Raw genomic sequence first — 20,461 nt, 5'->3', positions numbered from 1 at the left:
ATCACTAGAATAATATTTGGGGAGAATAGAGGGGGTTGCATATCATGGCAGGCTGGAAATCCATGTTGCCAAATAATGCATGCCAGTGCTAACTTGGAGAAATCGAGAGTTAAGGGTGAAATAACTTTTTCTACATGATTAGAGTAGTTCTGTAAACTACTGGTATGAGTTTTATATCAATATGATAATATTTGGGGAGAATAGAGAGGGGATGCATATCGTGGCAGGCTGGAAATCCATGTTGCCAAAAAATGCATCCCTGTTCTAACTTTAAGAAATAAAAGGTTAAGAGTGAAATAACTTTTTCTACATAACCAGAATAGTTCCATGATCTGCTGGTATAAGTTTTAAATCACTAGAATAATATTTGAGGAAAATAAAGAGGGGATGCATATTTTGGCAGGCTGGAAAAGCAAATTGCGAAAAAATGCATCCCTGTGCTAACTTGGAGAAATAAAGAGCTGGAAGGATTTCATCTTTTCTACGTAATGACACTTGTTCTCTGAGCTAATGCTATAATTTTTATATCAACAGGATGGATGCAAATATTTTCAGGCTGATGAATTAAAATGCATTTCCTCCTACATTAACAGACTAGAAAGTTAAGCATGATGTAAAATGTTCTACATATTGGACCTCTGTTTTGTAATGCTTTTAAGCTGTTGTGGTATCAAAAGAAAAAACAGAGAATTTCAAACCATTTGCGGAGAACGTTTTCAACAGACACGGGCTGAAAAAAAGTTCGACTCATATGTGTCAATAAAGGTGTAAAAACCGTATTTATTTCAAGTAATTTGCGAAATAAAACCCACCATTTTAGGGATTACATGGTTAAGAAACGTGATAATGTTAAAAATATCTTTAAAATTTCCTCTTCGGTCATATTTCAGTCCGTTTTCTCGTCAACAGAGCGATGCGCGCTCCCGCGAGAAGGGATGCAATTTTGGGCAGGCATGCGTTTCTGGGCATAACACCTGCTTCAGCTGTCGCCATCTGATTAGCTGGCTCTGATTGGTTAAGGCACCTTGTCTCCACCCTCTTCTGATGACCACGGACAAATCTGATTGGCTGAGAGGGAGCTCCATGCCGACAGGTCGTACTTTGGGCGGATCCATGTGCAGGTTGCAGTGTGGACGGACAGGACAGCCTCTGAGGCTCCGCAGACTCCCTCCTTCACCCAACTCTGGTAAGAGCTTTCATTTACTGTGTTAAATAACAGATTCTCACTTTGACGTTCAGGTTATGGTAACTGCAGCGTTTCTAGATGGTGTTTACCTCCCATTTCTGTGTAGAAAGTTTAGTCTGTGTGTCACTGGTTGCACTTTGATCCAAGTTTGGCAGCATTCCCATACAGTTTTTTTTTGTTTTGTTTTTTATGGATATGAATGTTGGTCCATTATAGAAGCTTAGTGTTACCCTGCTCTGTTTAATTAGTTATTAAACACACTAATAAAGCATAGTTTTGATGTGTTTGGGATCATTGTCCTTCATTTTGAACTATTTTCATGTTGATTTTAAAGGGAAGTTAAAGAATTTTGAGTCTTTTTCTTTCTTTATTGTCATTCCACTATTATTATCATTCACTTTAATGTATGCATCTTGACTGGTGTCCACTATCTGTGTCAATATCCTAAACAGGAGGAGAAAAATGGGAGCCAAGAAAGCCCCGAAACACCGACTGTCACACGACACAGAAAGAGAGTTTGGAGGAACTCTGGGTAAGCCAGAGCCGCGAAGTTTAAAAATTTTGAATCTGTGATGGGAGAGTCAAATGTAAAAAAAGGAAAAGAAAAAGACACTGTAGGACCGACTGTGTAGGATACTTTAGGGTGTCCTAATACGTTCCTCTGTTTTTTTGTTGATGTGTTGCATTTAATAAGTAAAGTAAGGTTAATTTTTGGTTTTAATGTTATATAAAATCTTTTGTTTTTTCCCAGCCAAAGTGGATAGGTGTAACTATTAGGGGACAAGATGTCCTAACTTTTAGGAAACACTTTCTCGTTGATATGAGTAAAATAAAGTTAATTTCTGCTGTCTTGGTCCAATTAACCCATTTTCTTTTTAGAGATAAGCAAGATTAGACATTATTATTAGTAAGAAGCAAACACATATGACATGTGAAAGGAAATCACGAAACTCATACACTTCAAAATACGTGCAACAGACGCAGTATTATTTATAATGACGTGATTCACTGATGAACATATTTACACTAATTTGTGGAATATGATTATTTGAAATTCTGTTAACAGATGTTTTCTTACAGGAATTTAGTTTAGTTTAGTTTCTAGTTGACTCAGGACATTTTTCCCTAAATAACAAAATCTGCCAGATTTTTTAAAAGTATCAACATTAAGGAATTACTGGCATAAAATAAGCTCCTAAATGTCACACTGAAAAGTTATTTCTAAGTTAGTTCTGTGTTATTTTAAGTGTACTAAGACATTTACACTAGAAATGAGGCAAAAATACTTGGTAGGATTTTGTGTTAATGAAGTTCAATAGTGCATTTATAGAACGGGGCTCATCTGATACTGAAAGGCGTCTATCCACAGTAGATTGATTTCCTGATCATGACATTATTCTAAATGTCTTTCTTGCCTGGTATTATTTGCCCCATTTATTTCATGCAGGAACCTTCAATATCTTCGGTCTTTTTGCTGCCATCAGTCAAAGTTCTTCGCCTGTCTCACCGTCCCATCGTCTCATCTCCTCCTCTGCTCTTTCAGGCGCCGTGTGCATCCCCGTTTTCCTCCCACTGACGGTTCTCTTCCTGATCTGTGTGAGCCAATCAGCGGAGGCCAGCGTCCTGCAGTGGCCGCCCTGCCTCCCCTCCGCCGACCAGCTGTGGGACCCGCTGGCTCCCACGCTGCTGCTGGCATGGATCGTACTGCACGCCCTCCTCTACTTGCTGCCGTTAGGGAAGGTACTAAATGTCTACAAAATGTCCACTTGGTTTTGGTCTGTCACGTAAAATCTGAGTTACATCCAGTGAAAATCTGTGGTTTTAATATGATGAAATGCATATAGCACATGAATAATCAATGATAAACCATTAAGCAGTTTATATTATTTAGCTCTGTGAGGTGGTCCTGTTGAATATCCTTGTGGTCGTTTGTTTTTAGTTTTTTTTTTGTTTTTGTTTTCGCCATTAATAGCACTCACAGAATGCAAGATCTTGTCCAAACTTACAATTTAAAACACATACTTGATTAGTGTGTAAGTGTAGAATAGCAGAAACACATAAACAGTGATGGCAGCAGTTTTGGCCACTGCTTATTACATATTTAAATAAATATAAAATGTAAAACAGAGCATGATTTAATTGAGTTTCTTGTTATATTTGTTTTGATTTAGACAATTGCATTTCTTCAAACTGTATGTCGTGATTATTGTTTTGACACATCAGATCTTTGAAACATTACTACATTATCCTCAAGTATAATATTGATATCTATTTCCATCATATCTATTTGCATGCAGGTTTCTGAAGGATTAGCTCTGAGGGACGGAAGCCGCCTCAAGTATCCCATAAATGGTATTAATCAGCTTCATTGTTGATCAACAGTTTTTTAAAAAGAAATCTCTTTGTCTAAATAAATAAAGTGTGATGTTTTATTGTTGTGCATCACCAGCTGTTATGATTCATATCTCCTGGTACGACACTCTGCTCACGTTTGAGCTGAAGTTTACTTTAGATAAACATCTCCTCTGTCAACTTTTAGCTGTTTTTTTTGTTTTTTTTAATGCAGTCCTCCGTCTGTTTGCTCTCCCTGGGGCTCTAACATTTAGCTTTGTTTGTTCTCCTCCCTGAGGTTTCCACGGCCTGTGCATCAGCGCCGTGTTGCTGTCGGTGCTGCTGGCGCTCGGCGCTCCTCTTGGATATCTGTGTGAGCTGCTGGTGCCGCTGGCGGTGTCTGCCGTCGCCGTGTCCTTCCTGTCCTCCATCTACCTCTACGTCCGCTCTTTCTGGGCCCCCTCCCATGCTCTGGCCCTGGGGGGAGACACAGGTGAGAAAGCGAGCTTTTCACCATGCAAAAAGCGGGGAAGTCAACACGAAAGCGCTGTGTAAACACGGCCGGTGGCTACGCACTGCGCATTCGAACGCCCGTTTGTTGGATTGTGGGATGTTTTTTTTTTTTTTGGTTTTCCTGTGGGTAAATATCCAAGAGCCCTGCTGCTCGGCAGGAGTTTGCAGGCATCAGCATCAACTGCATCCTGCCTTTTTTAAGTCGGGCGACCCTGCTGCGCCAGCAACACGCTGTTCTTATGTATCCTCAGGCAATAAGCAACCACAAAGAGAAAAAAAAACAGCAGAAATGCTATTCAGTTTCTGAGAGGATAAATTCCTCTAATCAACAGAAAAACACGTGTGACTGCATCAGCTCAATTTCTGCATGTTAGAGTTGCATGCGGGGCTGAAATGATTCTCGACTAAATTTGTGAACAAATTGCTTATTGGCAATTAATATTTAAGGTTGTCGAATATATAAATGATGCATTAATTGCTTAAAGAGAACATGTAGATAAATAGATCTACTGGTACACACCTTTGTTCTGTGTATTCATATGACAACACGGTAACTTGAATAGCATCTTAACATCCAAGCTTCTTCAAAGAGTTGTTGGTACCTGCTGTCTGTCTTGTTGCAGGGAATCCCCTCTATGACTTCTTCATTGGGCGGGAGCTGAACCCTCGGATCGGAAACTTTGACCTCAAGTATTTCTGTGAACTCAGACCAGGTCTGATTGGTTGGGTGAGTTCAATGTGACTAAATCATGTTCTGTTTTACTTTTAGATTTTTGATCACTTTTTCCAAAAGCTAGGAAAAAGCACAACTTAAAATGTCTCGTACTTTTTTTTTTGTTTTTTTGATGGTGATATATCCAAATGTGATGCAAAAATGTGTCAGAAGAGCTAAACTCCCTTTCTTTTAAAACCCAAACTGACCACCGGGTGGCACTGTTGCTCTCCTCTGATCGATTTGCAGCCTCAGTTTGTCGCAACCCAGATCAAAGTTCTGCTGCTTCCCCGATGACCCAGCAGCACAGTACCAGATTTATTGGACACTTTTATCTCGCATCTGCGTCACCAGAGAGAGAGAGAGAGAAAAAAACAGAGAGAGATTTATTAGTTTGAAATGAAACGTTTTTATCACTCCACCAGATTCCTTCAGAATAGAAATAACAAATTAATAAGATTTAATTACGAAAGGAAAGTGGTGTCCCTCTTTAGTCACGATGTAAACAGTTAAACCTTTGTACATGTGAATGTTTTAAAGCAGCGTGCGTAGGAGAGCAGAAGAAAAACCTTCCACCAACTGGCTCCAGACAATGTGTGGGATCTTTTTTTTTTTTTTTTTTTACCTCTTTGGAAATGTCAAAACTATTTACTTTTTAGTGTTCAGAATTTTTAAAATCGATGATAATGTCCCAAATTAAAACAGCTAAGTGAACTCACATGATCGTGTACTGACAAATTATAATAATTTATTTACAGTTGGAAGCTACGAAAGATTCATAAGGTTCAGAATAACAAACAATGAGATGCAGAATTACAACATAGTCACGGTGCACTTACGTTTCTCATTTGGTTGACAATGTATCAGGGCGAGACTGGAACATTGCGATCACGGATTTAGCTTCGTATCAGGAGGAGAAGCTAAACGATTAGCTTTGGTTGCTAATGCTTTGAAGTGGAGCTCAATCCCCTTGAGCTTTTTTTTTTTTTTTTTTTTTTTTAAACATTACCACCAACTTTGCAAACTCTACCTGATGCGGTAAAATAAACACCACTTCAAAAAACAATGATTTTCTAAACACAAGTTATTTCAGGTGGTCATTAACCTCGGGATGCTGATGAAGGAGGCGGAGCTTCGCGGTTCTCCTTCCCTCTCCATGATCCTGGTCAACTGCTTCCAGCTGCTTTATGTGGCAGACGCTTTATGGAACGAGGTGAGCTCTGTGACTTTTGCTGTACAAAGATATTTGATACGCTACATGTGTCAAACTTGTCATGATGTGGCGGTGTGTGATGATGATGATGAATTTAATAAAGATGCTCAAACAGTCCAGGTCCACGGCAGAAACGTTAGTTCACAGCTAAGTACCGGTAGCAACTGAAAAAAACTGAAGACTGAATACGAGAGCAACCAACACAGGACTTAACAGTTTGACTGTGATGGGGCGCAGACAAAAGACTTACTATGGACAATGGACGTAATATTGACGAGGACAACTGGTGGGGTTAAATACATACGGAGGGTAATCAGGTAACTAGACACAGCTGGGAGCAATTATCAGGGAAGCCAGGACTCACAGGGAACATGATCAAAATAAGACAGAGCAACCTAAACTAAACATACAGAGAACTCAGAAAAACCTAAATCCCGACAAAACTCAAGGCCCGCGGGGCCAAATGTGGTCATTTGGAGCCCTCTACATTCGTCCTTCCAGTTTTTCAACAAATCTGCAAAATGTACACAAAATCTACAAATTCCCAATTTTTTTCTCAAAATTGGCCAAAACCGTTGAGTTTAAGAGACAGCCTTCCTTGATGTCAAATTATAGTCAGTGGCAATTAATAAGAAGTCACATTTAACATCATACATTAAATATTTCTAAATTAGCACCACACAATCGGAGATTTTGGTTGTTAAGAAACCCACAAAAAGAATCTCAAAATCCTGGATGTGAAGAGACGTTTAATGTTATTTTATTTTAAGAAACACTTACTGGAAGCTGAAACAAGCAGCTATTTGTTTATATTTTAACAGTCAAATTGGTTTTATCCATACATTCTGGTACGACTGGCCCTTTAAGAACATTCAGATTTTTAATGTGGTCCAAAATGAAATTGAGTTTGAAACTCCAGCGTGGAGACTGATTCAACATTTTACTTTAATATGTCTTTTTGTCTTTGCGTCCATTCTCACCAGGAGGCGGTTCTGACCACAATGGACATTGTGCATGACGGCTTTGGGTTCATGCTGGTGTTTGGCGACCTGGCCTGGGTTCCCTTCACCTACAGCCTGCAGGCTTCCTTCCTGGTTACTCACCCTCAGAGTCTGTCTTCGCTCACGGCGGCGGCCGTAGTTGCCCTGAATGGTGAATGTTGTTTTCATCAGGTTGTGTTTCACGGCACATTTGATGATTTTTTTTTTTTTAAACGCGTGTTTCCGTTTGCCGTCAGGTGCTGGGTATTACATTTTCAGGAAATCCAACTCGCAGAAGAACCAGTTCAGGCGGGACCCGACTCACCCCAGCGTTTCAGGTCGTCCGTCATTTCCATACTTTTCTTTTTTCATCATTCGGCAAAAGCTGTGGAAATCTATTGAGGGAATCCATTTTCTCACGTCATTTGATTTCATGTGTAACAAAGAAACTCCACTCATGCCTGTCAGGACAGGAGAGGAAGAAGCTGAGGTGTGAGTTATTTTTTTTTTTTTTGCCTAATCTGCATTCTGCACAACTCCTTACAGGACTGGAGACCATCGCCACAGCAACGGGGAAACGGCTGCTGGTGTCAGGCTGGTGGGGTCTCGTTCGTCATCCCAATTACCTCGGCGACCTCCTTATGGCGCTGGCGTGGTCCCTGCCATGTGGTAAGACCACTTCAGGCTCCCCGCCGCCTTGTTTGACCAACCTCACACAGCCTCAGAGGCTCCTTGGTGTGACTTCAATTGTCAAATGGAAGCTAAAATAGAAAATATATGCAAAATCGACCGATAATTCTTTAGTTTCTTCATGTATATTTGTTAAAAAATATCAACTTAAGTGTGAAATATTCAATAATAATAAGTGAAACAGGCTGGGGATTCTCTGTCACTTGTCTGAGTAGTTGTTTCAGAGGTCTAAATCTCACATAGTAAATGAGATTCTATGTGATCATTTATTTCCCTCTTACATATTTCTTCTGATTTTTTTTTCTTGATCACATTTTTATGGACTCAGATAACATAAAATAGGCTAAAGGAGCTTAAAACGTACATATTCTGCCACCATCTACAGAAATTCAATGGCAGATGAGAAAGAAAAATCCATTGATAAAGACCGTTTTTGGTCCTTCTCTTCTCATTGTGAGATATTTTTTATGAGAACTAAATTACAAAGTTTTTTTATTTATTATTATTATTATTATTATTATTATTATTATTATTATTATTATTATTTAAATCCCCAATCATAGTGTGTGTTAATTACCAGCTGGGTGGAGTTTTAGTCAAGTAGAAAAAAATAAGTTTTATAGTGATGGCCGGATGAGGCCAGTAAAAAAACAAAAAAAAAAAAACAATATATATATATATATATATATATATATATATATATATATATATATATATATATATAATATAAATTCTACTATGTAATATAACATATCTTGACTCTGAATTTCAATTTCTATTACATAAGAATGATTCTCTGGAGGCGCAAAGAGGTGGTGAACATTTTTTAAGGCGGGGCCATGGTCCCCCTTTCCCCCCCCGTTGGAGGACGCCACTGTTTAAGTCGTTCATTATATCCCAACAAATCAGGTTGTGTGAATCTATGATATTTAACAAAATGAATTGTGGAAAGAAGCAGCCCTTCCTGCTTGCACAAGCACTATTTAGATACCATTATCTACTTATATTTAACTATTTGGCTTGTTTTTATACAAACTTCATCAACCACATAAGATAAATCCTGCACGAACAGAGCATGGTGCATTTGTGGGCTTTCTGTTTTTTCTTAGCTTGTTAGATCTGTGCCACTTGGCAGGAATGTTGTTCCACTTTTCCCAATAAAAGTCTCCCTGTCACCAGAGAGAGGTTTCCTGCTGACAGCCATGTGATGATGGCGTCCTGACTCGTGTCAAGACCCGCTTCAGATACTTTAGTTTCTTTCCGTCACTGTGGTTGATGGTTTCGCTTTGGTTCCTTTTAAATGCATTTGGGGAATTTATTTTTTTTCAATAGAGAAAGAAAACAGGCTTTCTCTGTATAATTATGGATTATTCAATAAATCCCTCTAATCTGCGATGTAAACATCTACGTCTTTTTCGGTGAGCCACCAGGTGAACCACATGACTTATTCTGACAAGGTGACTCTTTGGTTTCAGCTTTAATGAATCACAACCTGCTGCGGATGAAACGTTTTACAGTGAGATGTTAGCATGACTCCTCTGAGTCAGGATGACTATAAATCAGCCGTACAGAGATTTTTAATTTTATTTTAAAGTAGTTCCATATATATTACGCACCCTGCATAGTAAACCACAGCAGCACAGATTTCTGTCTGAAAGCCTGCAGATATCTTTACAGATAATATTCAGCAGAGAGGATTGAGCTTTTTCTCACACGAGCCCTTTTGTGTTCCTGACTGTTTTCCCTCATGTAGGTCGTCCTGATCCTATCGTAGGACAGCAGTGCATGTCTAAAACTTGTTTTAATCTCTTTTGATGATGAATGGCATGACTTTAAAGCACCGACTGCCCATGCGCCCCGCGTAGCTGGACATCAAAGCTTCCCAACACCTTCTTCACTGCTTTGAGGTCATTTTTAATATCTGATGTTTTGTATTCAGTCCCTTTCTTATGTGAAAACCCTACAAAACACAGTGTGGGTGAAAGAAGCCGTAGCTGTTTCTCGTGCTGTTTACAGTACAGTCTGCTAGATAGTTCACACATTGATTTTTTTATTTTTATTTTTTTAGCACAATAGCATAATCTCACACAGAAAAGTAAAATATTATCTTAAAAAATATATATGTATATATTTTTTTATAAATTCCACCCTTCACAATCCTGATTAATCTACCTGAAGTATTTTTGCATAAAAATGTCTAATTAGTAATCCATAACTTCCTTATTGTGGAGATGTACAGAAGCTTATTCCTCTTTGCCGCTCCACAAAACGTTCTGTCCGAAAGCCCGATCCGCATTCATGGCTCATTCCAGATCAATCTTAAAATCATCAAATTAGATTAATTAAAATGCTACTTGCTAAGATACACAACGTCGTAAGTCTCTTAATGACTAATAATTGTCATAATTTATTTCAAACACAATTCAGTAGAAAATTGTGTGTTGGACTCATGGAACTGTAAGATAGTCATGCCGTCAATGCGCCCTCTGGTGGACATAAAAGGCCAATATTTTTTATTATCACGGTTTATGAGATGAACTAAAAGTTTATCGAACTTTTAGTTCAATAAAAGTTTGGTGAACTTAACATATGAGACGTTGATATTTTTTATTAACATCTAACATGTTAATGGGAAACAATGGTTCTGGTTGCCTATGAAGGCCATCAGAGCCGTGGACTTAAAAAGAACATCTGGAGATTATTGTGCGAAGAATTGTTCTTTATAAAAATCAAGAAAATTGCAGAAAATCTTCTTTATTAGACTTCAGTCAGAGGCTTTTTCAGATTAGCTGTAACAGACTGCTACAGGAGATCCTTCCTTCCTACAGCTCTTAGCATCTATGGCAGCTCCTTGCAGAAAACTGTATGTGTTGCAACAACGTTTAATTTCTGTCTGGGATTAATGAAGTACTTTTGATTTGAATCAACTTGAATTAAATTATACTGAACTGGATTGGATTAAACTGGATTGGGTGTAGGGTTTATATGTAACATGCAGGGTCCCGACTCAAAATGTCTGTCCTACCACGTCAAACGTAAAAATGTGGAGTTTGTTGGCTTAACTGGAACAGTGTGATTTGCTCAGATAAAACCCAATTTTTTAAGTATTATGCCAATAACACTACATGCAGATCTGGAAGAAAAAAAGCCCTAAAACACAGTTAGGTACGGCAGCAGACTTATTATGCTGTGGGCCTGTTTCCCTTCCAAATTCTCTCAAAATCAGGTTGCAGTTCATGGCAACACGAAGAGATTTCAAACCCACATCTCTCTCCCTTGGATGTTTTAAGGCCTTATTAGCCTCTCACGATATTTTCTGTATTTTTGACCAAACTGTGAGATTTTGACACGACGACACGGCAGAGACTGCATCACTTTTCCTTGAACTATCCCTGAATAGCAGCTGTCAGACTTTTGTTGCGGTTGACGTTTCTCTCTCTACCTCTCATTGAAATTCAGCTTAAAGTGACTCACTGCTGTCGCAGCCTTTGTAACCGAGACGCATTATGCAGTTTCTGTCTTAATTGCTGGTGCAAAATCCCAAACTGAGAAATTCTTCACTTCTAAAAAAAAAACAAAAAAAATAACATGGCAGCATGTTCCAGACAAAAACTGAGGAAACAATGACAGACAAAGGCTCTAAGTACAGGCTTATAAAGTGACCGTCAGGATGAATCAACACTGAGCTGCAGGCGCATAATCAAACAGCTATTCAGCGCCAGGCTTTTGTGCGATGCAGACGGAAGAGAAAGTGTGCTGCTATTTGCGGAGGGGGGCTGCACTCTTGATTACAGCTTGTTAAATGTGGTTCACGTCACAAACGCTGCTAAGAGAAGGTGTGTGTTTCTCCTCGCCAATCCAACACTGATTAATCCCTCGGGTGACATTTTTAGGCTGCTTTTTAGGTCATTTATGCTTGTTGCTCTTCCGTTTCCCCCCCCTGCAGGCTTCTCTCACCTCTTGCCGTACTTCTACGTGGTTTACTTCACCGTCCTGCTGGTTCACCGGGAGGCCCGGGACGAGAGGCAGTGCAGGGCCAAGTACGGACTCGCGTGGGACGCCTACTGTCGCCGAGTCCCCTACAGGATCTTCCCGTATATTTACTGAAAAAGGACGACATGCTGGATTTTTTTTTTTTTTTTTTAATACTGGTGCACGACGTCACGTTTACATAGAACCATAATGTCGATTTTAATTCACACAGACTGGAAGTGGAACCCGCCGGTTGAGATCAGTGTTTAAATCAGAACTGGTTTAGAGGTTAGAGAGAACTGTATTGAATTATTTTTTATTCTGATTTTAAAAACCTAAGACTGTAAACATCTACTTTTACATGTGAAAATGATTTCTGCCGAGATTAAACAAGAAACAAACTGTAAATTGTCTTTTTATTAAAATGAAGTCACAACCTTTACATTACTGTGTCCATTTGGTGAAGTTTAATATAAATAAATTCATCGAATTGGGTTTCTTATTTGTTGCAACTTTTTAAATTGAGTTAGCATTTAACATTTATTTTCTAAAAACATTTTAAACCATTGAAACCTTTCTATGTTATGCTATTTGACAAGTATTTTATTGGGGTTTTAGGTGATGGGGCAACGAAAAGTAATGTTATTGCGAGGTGGATGATTTCTAAATATTTTTAAATGTTAAAAAAAACTGAAAAGTGTGGTATGCATTTAAATAAACAAAAAAAATTATTGCCTTTAAAGTTACCTATGATTAGCAAACAAACAAGTCTGTTGAGAAACCAAAACCTGGCATCTCTAGAAGATCCTCAAGGAGGAAAGTCTTTTTCATTTGCAGTTCATCTAAAAGCGTTTCTTTAGATGACATGTCAGGGAGGCATGCTGAAGAAGGTGCTTCTTCACATCCAGAAACATGGCGGCGCCACCGTGCATCTTGACGCTGCTGTTGCCACCGTGTTCGATCTACAATTAGGATCAAATCCTATTTGTGTTCGGAAGGTCCAGATTGAATCCAACTGAGAATCTGTGGTGAAACGTAAAACATTGATGCTCACAAAAACCTTCCGTCCAGTCTGACTGAGCTGGAGTTATTTTTGCACAGCATGGGCGCCAATTTCAGTCTCTGGAAACCGACAACCACAAGACCGGCAGCCGCAGCCCGCGGCGAAAGATGATTCTACACAGTACCGACTCAGGTGGGCCGGATGCAAACGCTGGCATCGCTTTTCTTTCCCTTACAACGATTACAGTGTCAGTTGCTTTGACTTGGTCTGTCGCACAAAAACTATGAAACACGAAGTTGTGTAGCTGATGAACTGCGGCGGGTAGCCGTCACGGTGTCTTCATTTAAACTGAACGTGACAAGTGAGCAAAAATCGGCTGTGAATCATTTAACCTCTTCCTGGGAACCTGCTGCAGTTAAAACGCTGCTCGTTTCCAAACAGCCGCCTCCCTTAAAGGGGAAAAAAAAAATTAAAAATCCATGACTTGTTGCCATGACCTCTGGTCTGACTCGTGCTGCACGTTGTCTGCTATCGTTGATCATGACTTTTTTTTGTCTCCAAACAAATTAAAAACCTGTTTCTGACAGCAGTGTTATGTAAAAATGCGTGCCTCTTTTCCATTGTGATTCACCTCACGTTTATCCTGCAGATGATGTCTCTCCCCGTATGAGGTCAGAGGTGTGCACTCAGACGACGGAGCGCTCTCCATTTGTCACCTTTTCTGGCCTTTATGCAGCGCAGCTGGCCTCCGGCCTCACCCACACGCTGTTTTCTGTTGTTTTTCATATCCAAAGTGTTAATTATGTGCTTGTGCAAGGACAGGATTGTGGGCAGGATTTCCTACACGTGTCCGTGCATTTGTACACTTCTTTTGTCGCTTGTATTTCAGGATTAAACTATAATTGTACTGTAGAGATTTATATTACTGGTTTTTGTTGGACATCAGACTGAAATCAGAAATTAAATAAGCAGGAGGAAAAACCTTTTTACCTAAAAGCGTTATTTGTAAGATACGTGATCTAATTCAATTTTGGGGAAGCAGGCCCTGTCTGACTGAAACATCGCAAGCAGTTGGACATAATCTTTTTACGTCTCGAATAAAACCCTGAGCTGAAAGCGAAATCTGCGGTTAGTTGAGATGAATGTGATGGATATTAATACAAATGAGGCGAGAGCTGACAGTCAGAGTGAGTCACAGTCGCGTCTCCGTCTGGACAGACGATCCACGGTCCACATAAAAACATAAGTGTGAACAGGTTTGACACATTCTTGGACTCAAACGCTTTGCTAACACAACACTTCCACTTCTACGTCCGTCTGAAGGCTTGCAAGGGAAACGGAAAGAATAGAAAAGCAGATTATAATAGAAATGGATAAGTACGTCTGTCAGAATTCCTACGCTTGCTAAAGAATTCATACACAGTTGTACTTTTCCACGTTTTGCCACATTCCCATCACCCACTTCAGTTTGTTTTATTTATTTATGGGATTTATTACCGACACAAAGCAGAGGGTAAGTCTGTAGCCGATCTTGTTAACTCTGAAACCTGCATTTTTTTCCTGCATAATGACGTTTTTGAGTGTTTTGGGGTGATGTGTTTATGCTGGATGCACATATATTCAGTGTGGAAAATAGACATAATACACTTTCTACAGCATTTACACTCTTGGCCGTTGCCTTCCTTTCCACTCCGCTTGATTCTCATCTTCTGTCTCTGCTCCATCTTCACTTTCTCCAGTTACAGTGGATTGCTCCGGTAGAATTTTCATCTGGACCAATCGGTGAACAGAACGAGAAGTTGTGAATGACGTCAGTTTTAGATTTGTAGTCTGCCTGTAGTTTTAGGAGATTGTGAACGAAGCCATTCAGTCGACCACACTTCCACACATTGACTTAACGTTGATCACTGCTTCGTTCAGCTTGGCAGCTTATCTCTTCGCAGTGGAGAGATGGTTGTTTACATTTCAGGCTATTATGGTAAGCTTCATAGCGTCGAACTGCCTCTTTACGTAGCTGACAGCCAAACGTTAACGATTGGGTAAAATTTTAAATTCCAATAGAGTCTAAAGGCTCCGAAACTGAACAATTAATTAGATTTTAAGAACTATTGATTTAATTATGTGTGTGTGGAACAATTCTTAGGTTGGACACGAATTGATTATTCAATATTGTTGCGCTTACTGATGAGACATAATTAAATTCTGCTTAGCAATTTTGATCTGATAGCATATATATCAATCGCTTAAAATCCTACCTATATTAAAGCCTCTGAAAACATTTCATAAGGTACGAATACGTTTGTAAATAGTCTGTTTTAATATTTGGCAGGAATGTTTGGCTGCAGACAAAATATGACAAAGCCCTTTAGCATATTCCCCTTTTTAATTAAACACACCGAATTACAGAAATTGGATTTCTTTTCATGGTCTCCTTGTCAGTTAATGTGCTGGTAATCTTCCACTAAAATATGAAACTCTCTCCACATATTTAAACATAAATTTCACATGTAAGGCGCTTTGCGGTTTTCCTAACCCATACAGTCACAATAACATGCAGCCTGGAGTGTCTTGCATAATAATGAATGAGCACAATAATTGCAAGTGTGTGTGTGTGTGTTTGTGTACGTGTTTGTCAGCGAGCACGCATCTCTGCGCGCGTGTGCGAGCCGGCCGATTGTGTATGCCAATCCTGACGTTTCAAGCCCATCAGTTGTGGCCAGTTTCCATGGTTACATCTCTCGGGGAGAGCACAGACGTGGGAGAGAGGGGAAAGGAGTTGAGACAATTATTGTGGTGGAGGGTGCTGTGAAAGGAAGAGCCCAGGATGATGGGAGTGCAGGAGTGTGAACCGTGGGCTGAGACAGAGTAGAAAAGATGTTTTTGTGTGTGTGTGTGTGTGTGTGTGTGTGTGTGCGTGTGTTAGCTCCTGTCTGCGGCCACTAACACTCGCCGGGCTTCAGGTTGTCATGGCTGCTTACCTGAGTCCGAGATATTTATGTCCCGGTAAAAGGTTTTTGAGCAGAAAAGCGGCGCCGCGGGGCATCTGCACCACTTTGACTTGAATATTTTTGCTTTGAGTGAGACCCTCGATGTGAGTCAACAGGAATTTCTAGTACAATTTGGTTTCCATGGTGACAGCGGGGAGCAATATGTCCTCTTCAAACATAGGAAAAAACACCAGCTTGAAACCTTGTTGTTTTCTGTCTGAATCATTATTTAGACTATTGATATAGCGCAGGACCTTACAGACGCCAGAACAAGTCCCTGGCTTGTTTTTGACAAACACCATTTGTACATGTGACCAGAAGGTGTTTTTCAGGATCATAAATCTTAGCAGGTCAGATTTTTATAAGAACTTTTCTAGATAAGAGCCAGTGATGCTCCCAGAACATACTTTAATATGTTCTCACCATTTCAAATCAATTAAAGTTTATTCTGCAATATGTAAACAATTAACTGAAAATGTTTTATCAAAAAACAAGTAAAGTTTGGTTTAGATATCTAAAAGAGAAAAGGTAGCACTTTATTACTCCTTTCCTACAAGTCATTAGGAATATTAATGAAATAATATTGAACTGGCGCCACACAGAAAAATTATCTTCCTCCTGCAGAAAACATGCTTTCAACATTTCCAGATAACTGAACATCTGACCCATTACAGCAGGACATTTACTTTGTTGAAAATTAGTTAGCAGCATCAGTCATCAGCAATGACTGATGACTGCCATTAAAATACAGTCATCAAATACAGACTGATGACTGTATTTGTAATGACATTGCAAACACAGTCATCAAAACAAAAATACTAGTGCACGTTGCAATACTTCTCTGTGCAAGCCTTGCAATGCCAGCCCAAAGCTAGCTAGTGCTGCCAACATCAGCCCAATGCTATGCCAATGCCAGTCCAAAGCTAGCTAGTGCTGCTAATGCCAGCCTAAAGCTAGCTAGTCCTGCTAATGCCAGCCTAAAGCTAACTAGTGCTGCCAGTGCTGGCCCAATGCTAGCTAGTGCTGCCAGTGCCAGCCTAAGGCTAGCTAGTGCTGCCAGTGCCAGCCTAAAGCTAGATAGTGCTGCTAATGCCAGCCTAAAGCTAGCTAGTGCTGCCAGTGCCAGCTCAATGCTAGCTAGTGCTGCTAATGCCAGCCTAAGGCTAGCTAGTGCTGCCAGTGCCAGCTCAATGCTAGCTAGTGCTGCCAGTGCAGACTAAGGCTAGCTAGTGCTGCCAGTGCCAGCTCAATGCTAGCTAGTGCTGCCAGTGCCAGCTCAATGCTAGCTAGTGCTGCTAATGCCAGCCTAAGGCTAGCTAGTGCTGCCAGTGCCAGCCTAAAGCTAGCTAGTGCTGCCAACATCAGCCCAATGCTATGCCAATGCCAGTCCAAAGCTAGCTAGTGCTGCTAATGCCAGCCTAAAGCTAGCTAGTCCTGCTAATGCCAGCCTAAAGCTAACTAGTGCTGCCAGTGCTGGCCCAATGCTAGCTAGTGCTGCCAGTGCCAGCCTAAGGCTAGCTAGTGCTGCCAGTGCCAGCCTAAAGCTAGATAGTGCTGCTAATGCCAGCCTAAAGCTAGCTAGTGCTGCCAGTGCCAGCTCAATGCTAGCTAGTGCTGCTAATGCCAGCCTAAGGCTAGCTAGTGCTGCCAGTGCCAGCTCAATGCTAGCTAGTGCTGCCAGTGCAGACTAAGGCTAGCTAGTGCTGCCAGTGTCAGCTCAATGCTAGCTAGTGCTGCCAGTGCCAGCTCAATGCTAGCTAGTGCTGCCAGTGCCAGCCTAAAGCTAGCTAGTGCTGCCAGTGCCAGCTCAATGCTAGCTAGTGCTGCCAGTGCCAGCTCAATGCTAGCTAGTGCTGCTAATGCCAGCCTAAGGCTAGCTAGTGCTGCCAGTGCCAGCTCAATGCTAGCTAGTGCTGCCAGTGCCAGCCTAAGGCTAGCTAGTGCTGCCAGTGCCAGCTCAATGCTAGCTAGTGCTGCCAGTGCCAGCTCAATGCTAGCTAGTGCTGCTAATGCCAGCCTAAGGCTAGCTAGTGCTGCCAGTGCCAGCCTAAAGCTAGCTAGTGCTGCCAGTGCCAGCCTAAAGCTAGCTAGTGCTGCCAGTGCCAGCCTAAAGCTAGTTATCACCAATTAGCTGTTGAATTAGGTCAGTCACTTTAAAGGGAGTGGATAATTTATGCAGTCACCTGAAGAAATCAGTTTTCACTTTGACACTAAATGGGTTATTCTTGTAATTTGTCAAAAAAAAAATGTTTATCATAATTGATTTGTAAGATCAAAAATGTGTAAAACATTCAAATATGTTTTAGATACAGTTTTATTTTGGCTAAGTTTAGCATCGTTAGTCTTTGGGTGTTTTTACTTAAGGTTACTTCCTGATAGTTAAAACCTTTTACCACGACTCTTTGTGATGTTCTTCGGTGATGCCTGTGTAAAGCCACTGCTGTATCTCTGTCCCTGTAAACCTCTAATGTATCTAGTTCTCATGTTAGTATTCCGGAGACATTAGCAGGAAGCTCTAACCTGCTTTCTGCCTCTGAAGTGGAAGCTCTTGCCGTCTCAGTGGGGGCTGCTCTCAGTTATTCTCGTACTCTTCAAGATGCGCCTAAATGTCTCTGCAGCCACTTCTAAATGCAGCTGTTGGCTTAGGCAGCTTTCAGCGAGGCGTTCTGCCCTCTATCATCGTCTAATTTACCACTCTGTTTCCTCACGAATTCCCCCTCTGCAAGCTTGGGGAGCTATTTTTTTATTTATTTTTTTTCTTTTCTCCTCGAGCGTACCAACCAGTGGCTTTGACCTTTCTCACCCTGCTGACCTCCAGCACCAAAGAAGAAACTCGGAAGCAACTTTTGGCATAACTGTTTTATTGGGATATGGCGTGTAAATAGATGCACATCATATTGTAACCGAATAGATATAAAGTGGTTCACCAAATCGACTTTAGCATTATAATGAGGAATGTATAAAAGACGGATACGATACAGAATTCAGTAAGTTCAATTTTCTAAAATGCTTTATTTAGAGCGACTACATGATAACGTTCCAGCAGGAGGCGTTATGTCTTCCTCTGTCGGCGAGTTCCTGTGCTTCAGTAGTGATTGTCCAGACTCCACACATTCACACAGTTGGCGGAACAATGAGGTCTCGGTGTCCTGTGATTATCTGCGAACGTCTCTTGGCACGACATATTGCTCGTCTTCCAAAACACTGGGAGCCTATGAAAGTTGCTTCAGTGATTGAAAGTGAAATCACACAACCTATGTGAGATTTTCTCCTATAGACGGCGTGTCTCGGCAAAGCGTCTTGGAGAAGCGTTGCTTCGTTTCTGCGGTCAATAATATGTCTTACTATAACAATGTTTGGCTTTATTGCATTTTATTGGGAAAGAAATTAAAAGAAATAAGTAAATTAAAAGTGTCCTAGTCAAGATTTCTTTGTCCCTGACACTGGTTTGATGAAGCATATTCCAGTTCAATACCACATTCAGGTAGCTAAAGGTTGTACGTTTAGTTCTTCTTCTTTGGAGTTCAGATTATTACGCCTTTAGTAGATTTGGGAAAGCTAGAGAACTTGTGAAGATGTAAGACTGTCATCATCCACAATGAGATGAGTTTAATTTATCGACATGAGCTGGAAGGAAGAAGAATCCATTACACAACAAAAAAGGTCAAATTACGACGTGCAAAATGCACTCAGGGACAAAGATCCTAAGACTGGAGAGACGTCCTGTGGTGTGATGAAAACGAAATGTTTTGCCATGATTGATTATTGCTATTGATTTCTTCTTTCTTTGCTGCTGTTGTACAGAAATCATCCCCCATTGTGGGACAACAAAGGATTTTTCTATCATATTCTACTGAACATTGTTACATTTGTTGTGTGTCTGTATTCCTGCTGCGGGAGGGACTGGTGCGCTTTACAAAGAGGAAGTTAATGTTTTGGTGGCCTTCAGAAAGCCCTGATCTAGAAACATTGTTGGCAGAACAGAAAAGATTTGTGTGAGCAAAGCGACCGACAGCAAGCTGCTGTAGAAAATGTTTGACCCAATTCATAACATTTAAAAACTGATTTCCCCAAAACTGATAATATACACGAGATTTTCTGAATTGTAACATTTTTAAAAAACTGTAGAAAAATTGTTCCCATGACTTTTGGTAATTTGCGCAGGCGTATTTAGTTTTTCACACTTTTCCAACGTGGGTCTAGCTGACAGTGTAAACACAAAGCTTACTGAAAAAGTTGTTTTTCAAATTTTTTTGCTTTGAATTTATCGTATTGCCATTGTGTTTGAGCTTATGATGAGCGCCCTGGCACACAGTGCAGGTCAGGTGACATGCAGGAAGACCCAATACAGTCTCTTTGTCATGGTAAGGAAACAGGCTAATACAGAAAACTCAGGGTCACAAAAATCTTAAAATTGGTCATGTGGACTTGCTAGCTAAATCAAAGTGTGTCATAAAATCCCTGACAGCCCACAACGAACAGGCATCAGATGTTTAGTACCTAAATATCTAGATACTAAAAATATCTAAATGGCAATTTGTGAAGTTTAGGTTTAAAAAGTCTGACTAAATGAGAAACGTCTTTCATAGGCTGCTGTCACGACGTCTCAGCTCAAACATTTCTGCCCAATCACACGCACAAACGGACCAAAGTCTCATCGAAGGCAGCATCGCCATGGAAACCGTTTTGCTCCTTCGCTTCTCACACCCGTCCGCTCTACGGCTGAAACGGCACCATGGTGATTTCGCTGCGTTTTTACACTTCCTCGATATCGAAAAAGTCGCCATCGAGTCATTAATGTCTCATCCTAACGCCCGAGCCTCACTCACCGGCATTATAAACACTGAATAACACACCTCTGATATGTCTCATGG

The 20,461-nt window shown here is 40.5% G+C and overlaps 1 protein-coding gene across 1 annotated transcript; it reads left to right on the top strand.

Annotated features, from left to right (window-relative positions):
- Positions 1–1,086: 1,086 nt before the first annotated feature.
- On the top strand, positions 1,087–12,092 carry tm7sf2 (transmembrane 7 superfamily member 2). Its single transcript, XM_014995168.2, has 11 exons — positions 1,087–1,186; positions 1,639–1,718; positions 2,730–2,926; positions 3,484–3,538; positions 3,816–4,010; positions 4,654–4,757; positions 5,836–5,955; positions 6,939–7,107; positions 7,193–7,273; positions 7,482–7,604; positions 11,572–12,092. The coding sequence occupies exons 2-11, from the start codon at positions 1,649–1,651 to the stop codon at positions 11,730–11,732; spliced, it is 1,275 nt and encodes a 424-aa protein (XP_014850654.2). The 5' UTR covers positions 1,087–1,186; positions 1,639–1,648; the 3' UTR covers positions 11,733–12,092.
- The last annotated feature ends 8,369 nt before the right edge of the window (positions 12,093–20,461 follow it).

Source organism: Poecilia mexicana, unplaced genomic scaffold (assembly GCF_051168715.1).
Source record: "Poecilia mexicana isolate PSO_F unplaced genomic scaffold, ASM5116871v1 scaffold_14, whole genome shotgun sequence".
NCBI lineage: Eukaryota > Metazoa > Chordata > Actinopteri > Cyprinodontiformes > Poeciliidae > Poecilia > Poecilia mexicana.
The sequence above is the reverse complement of the archived record's forward strand: the minus strand, read 5'-3'. Positions and strand labels throughout refer to the sequence as shown.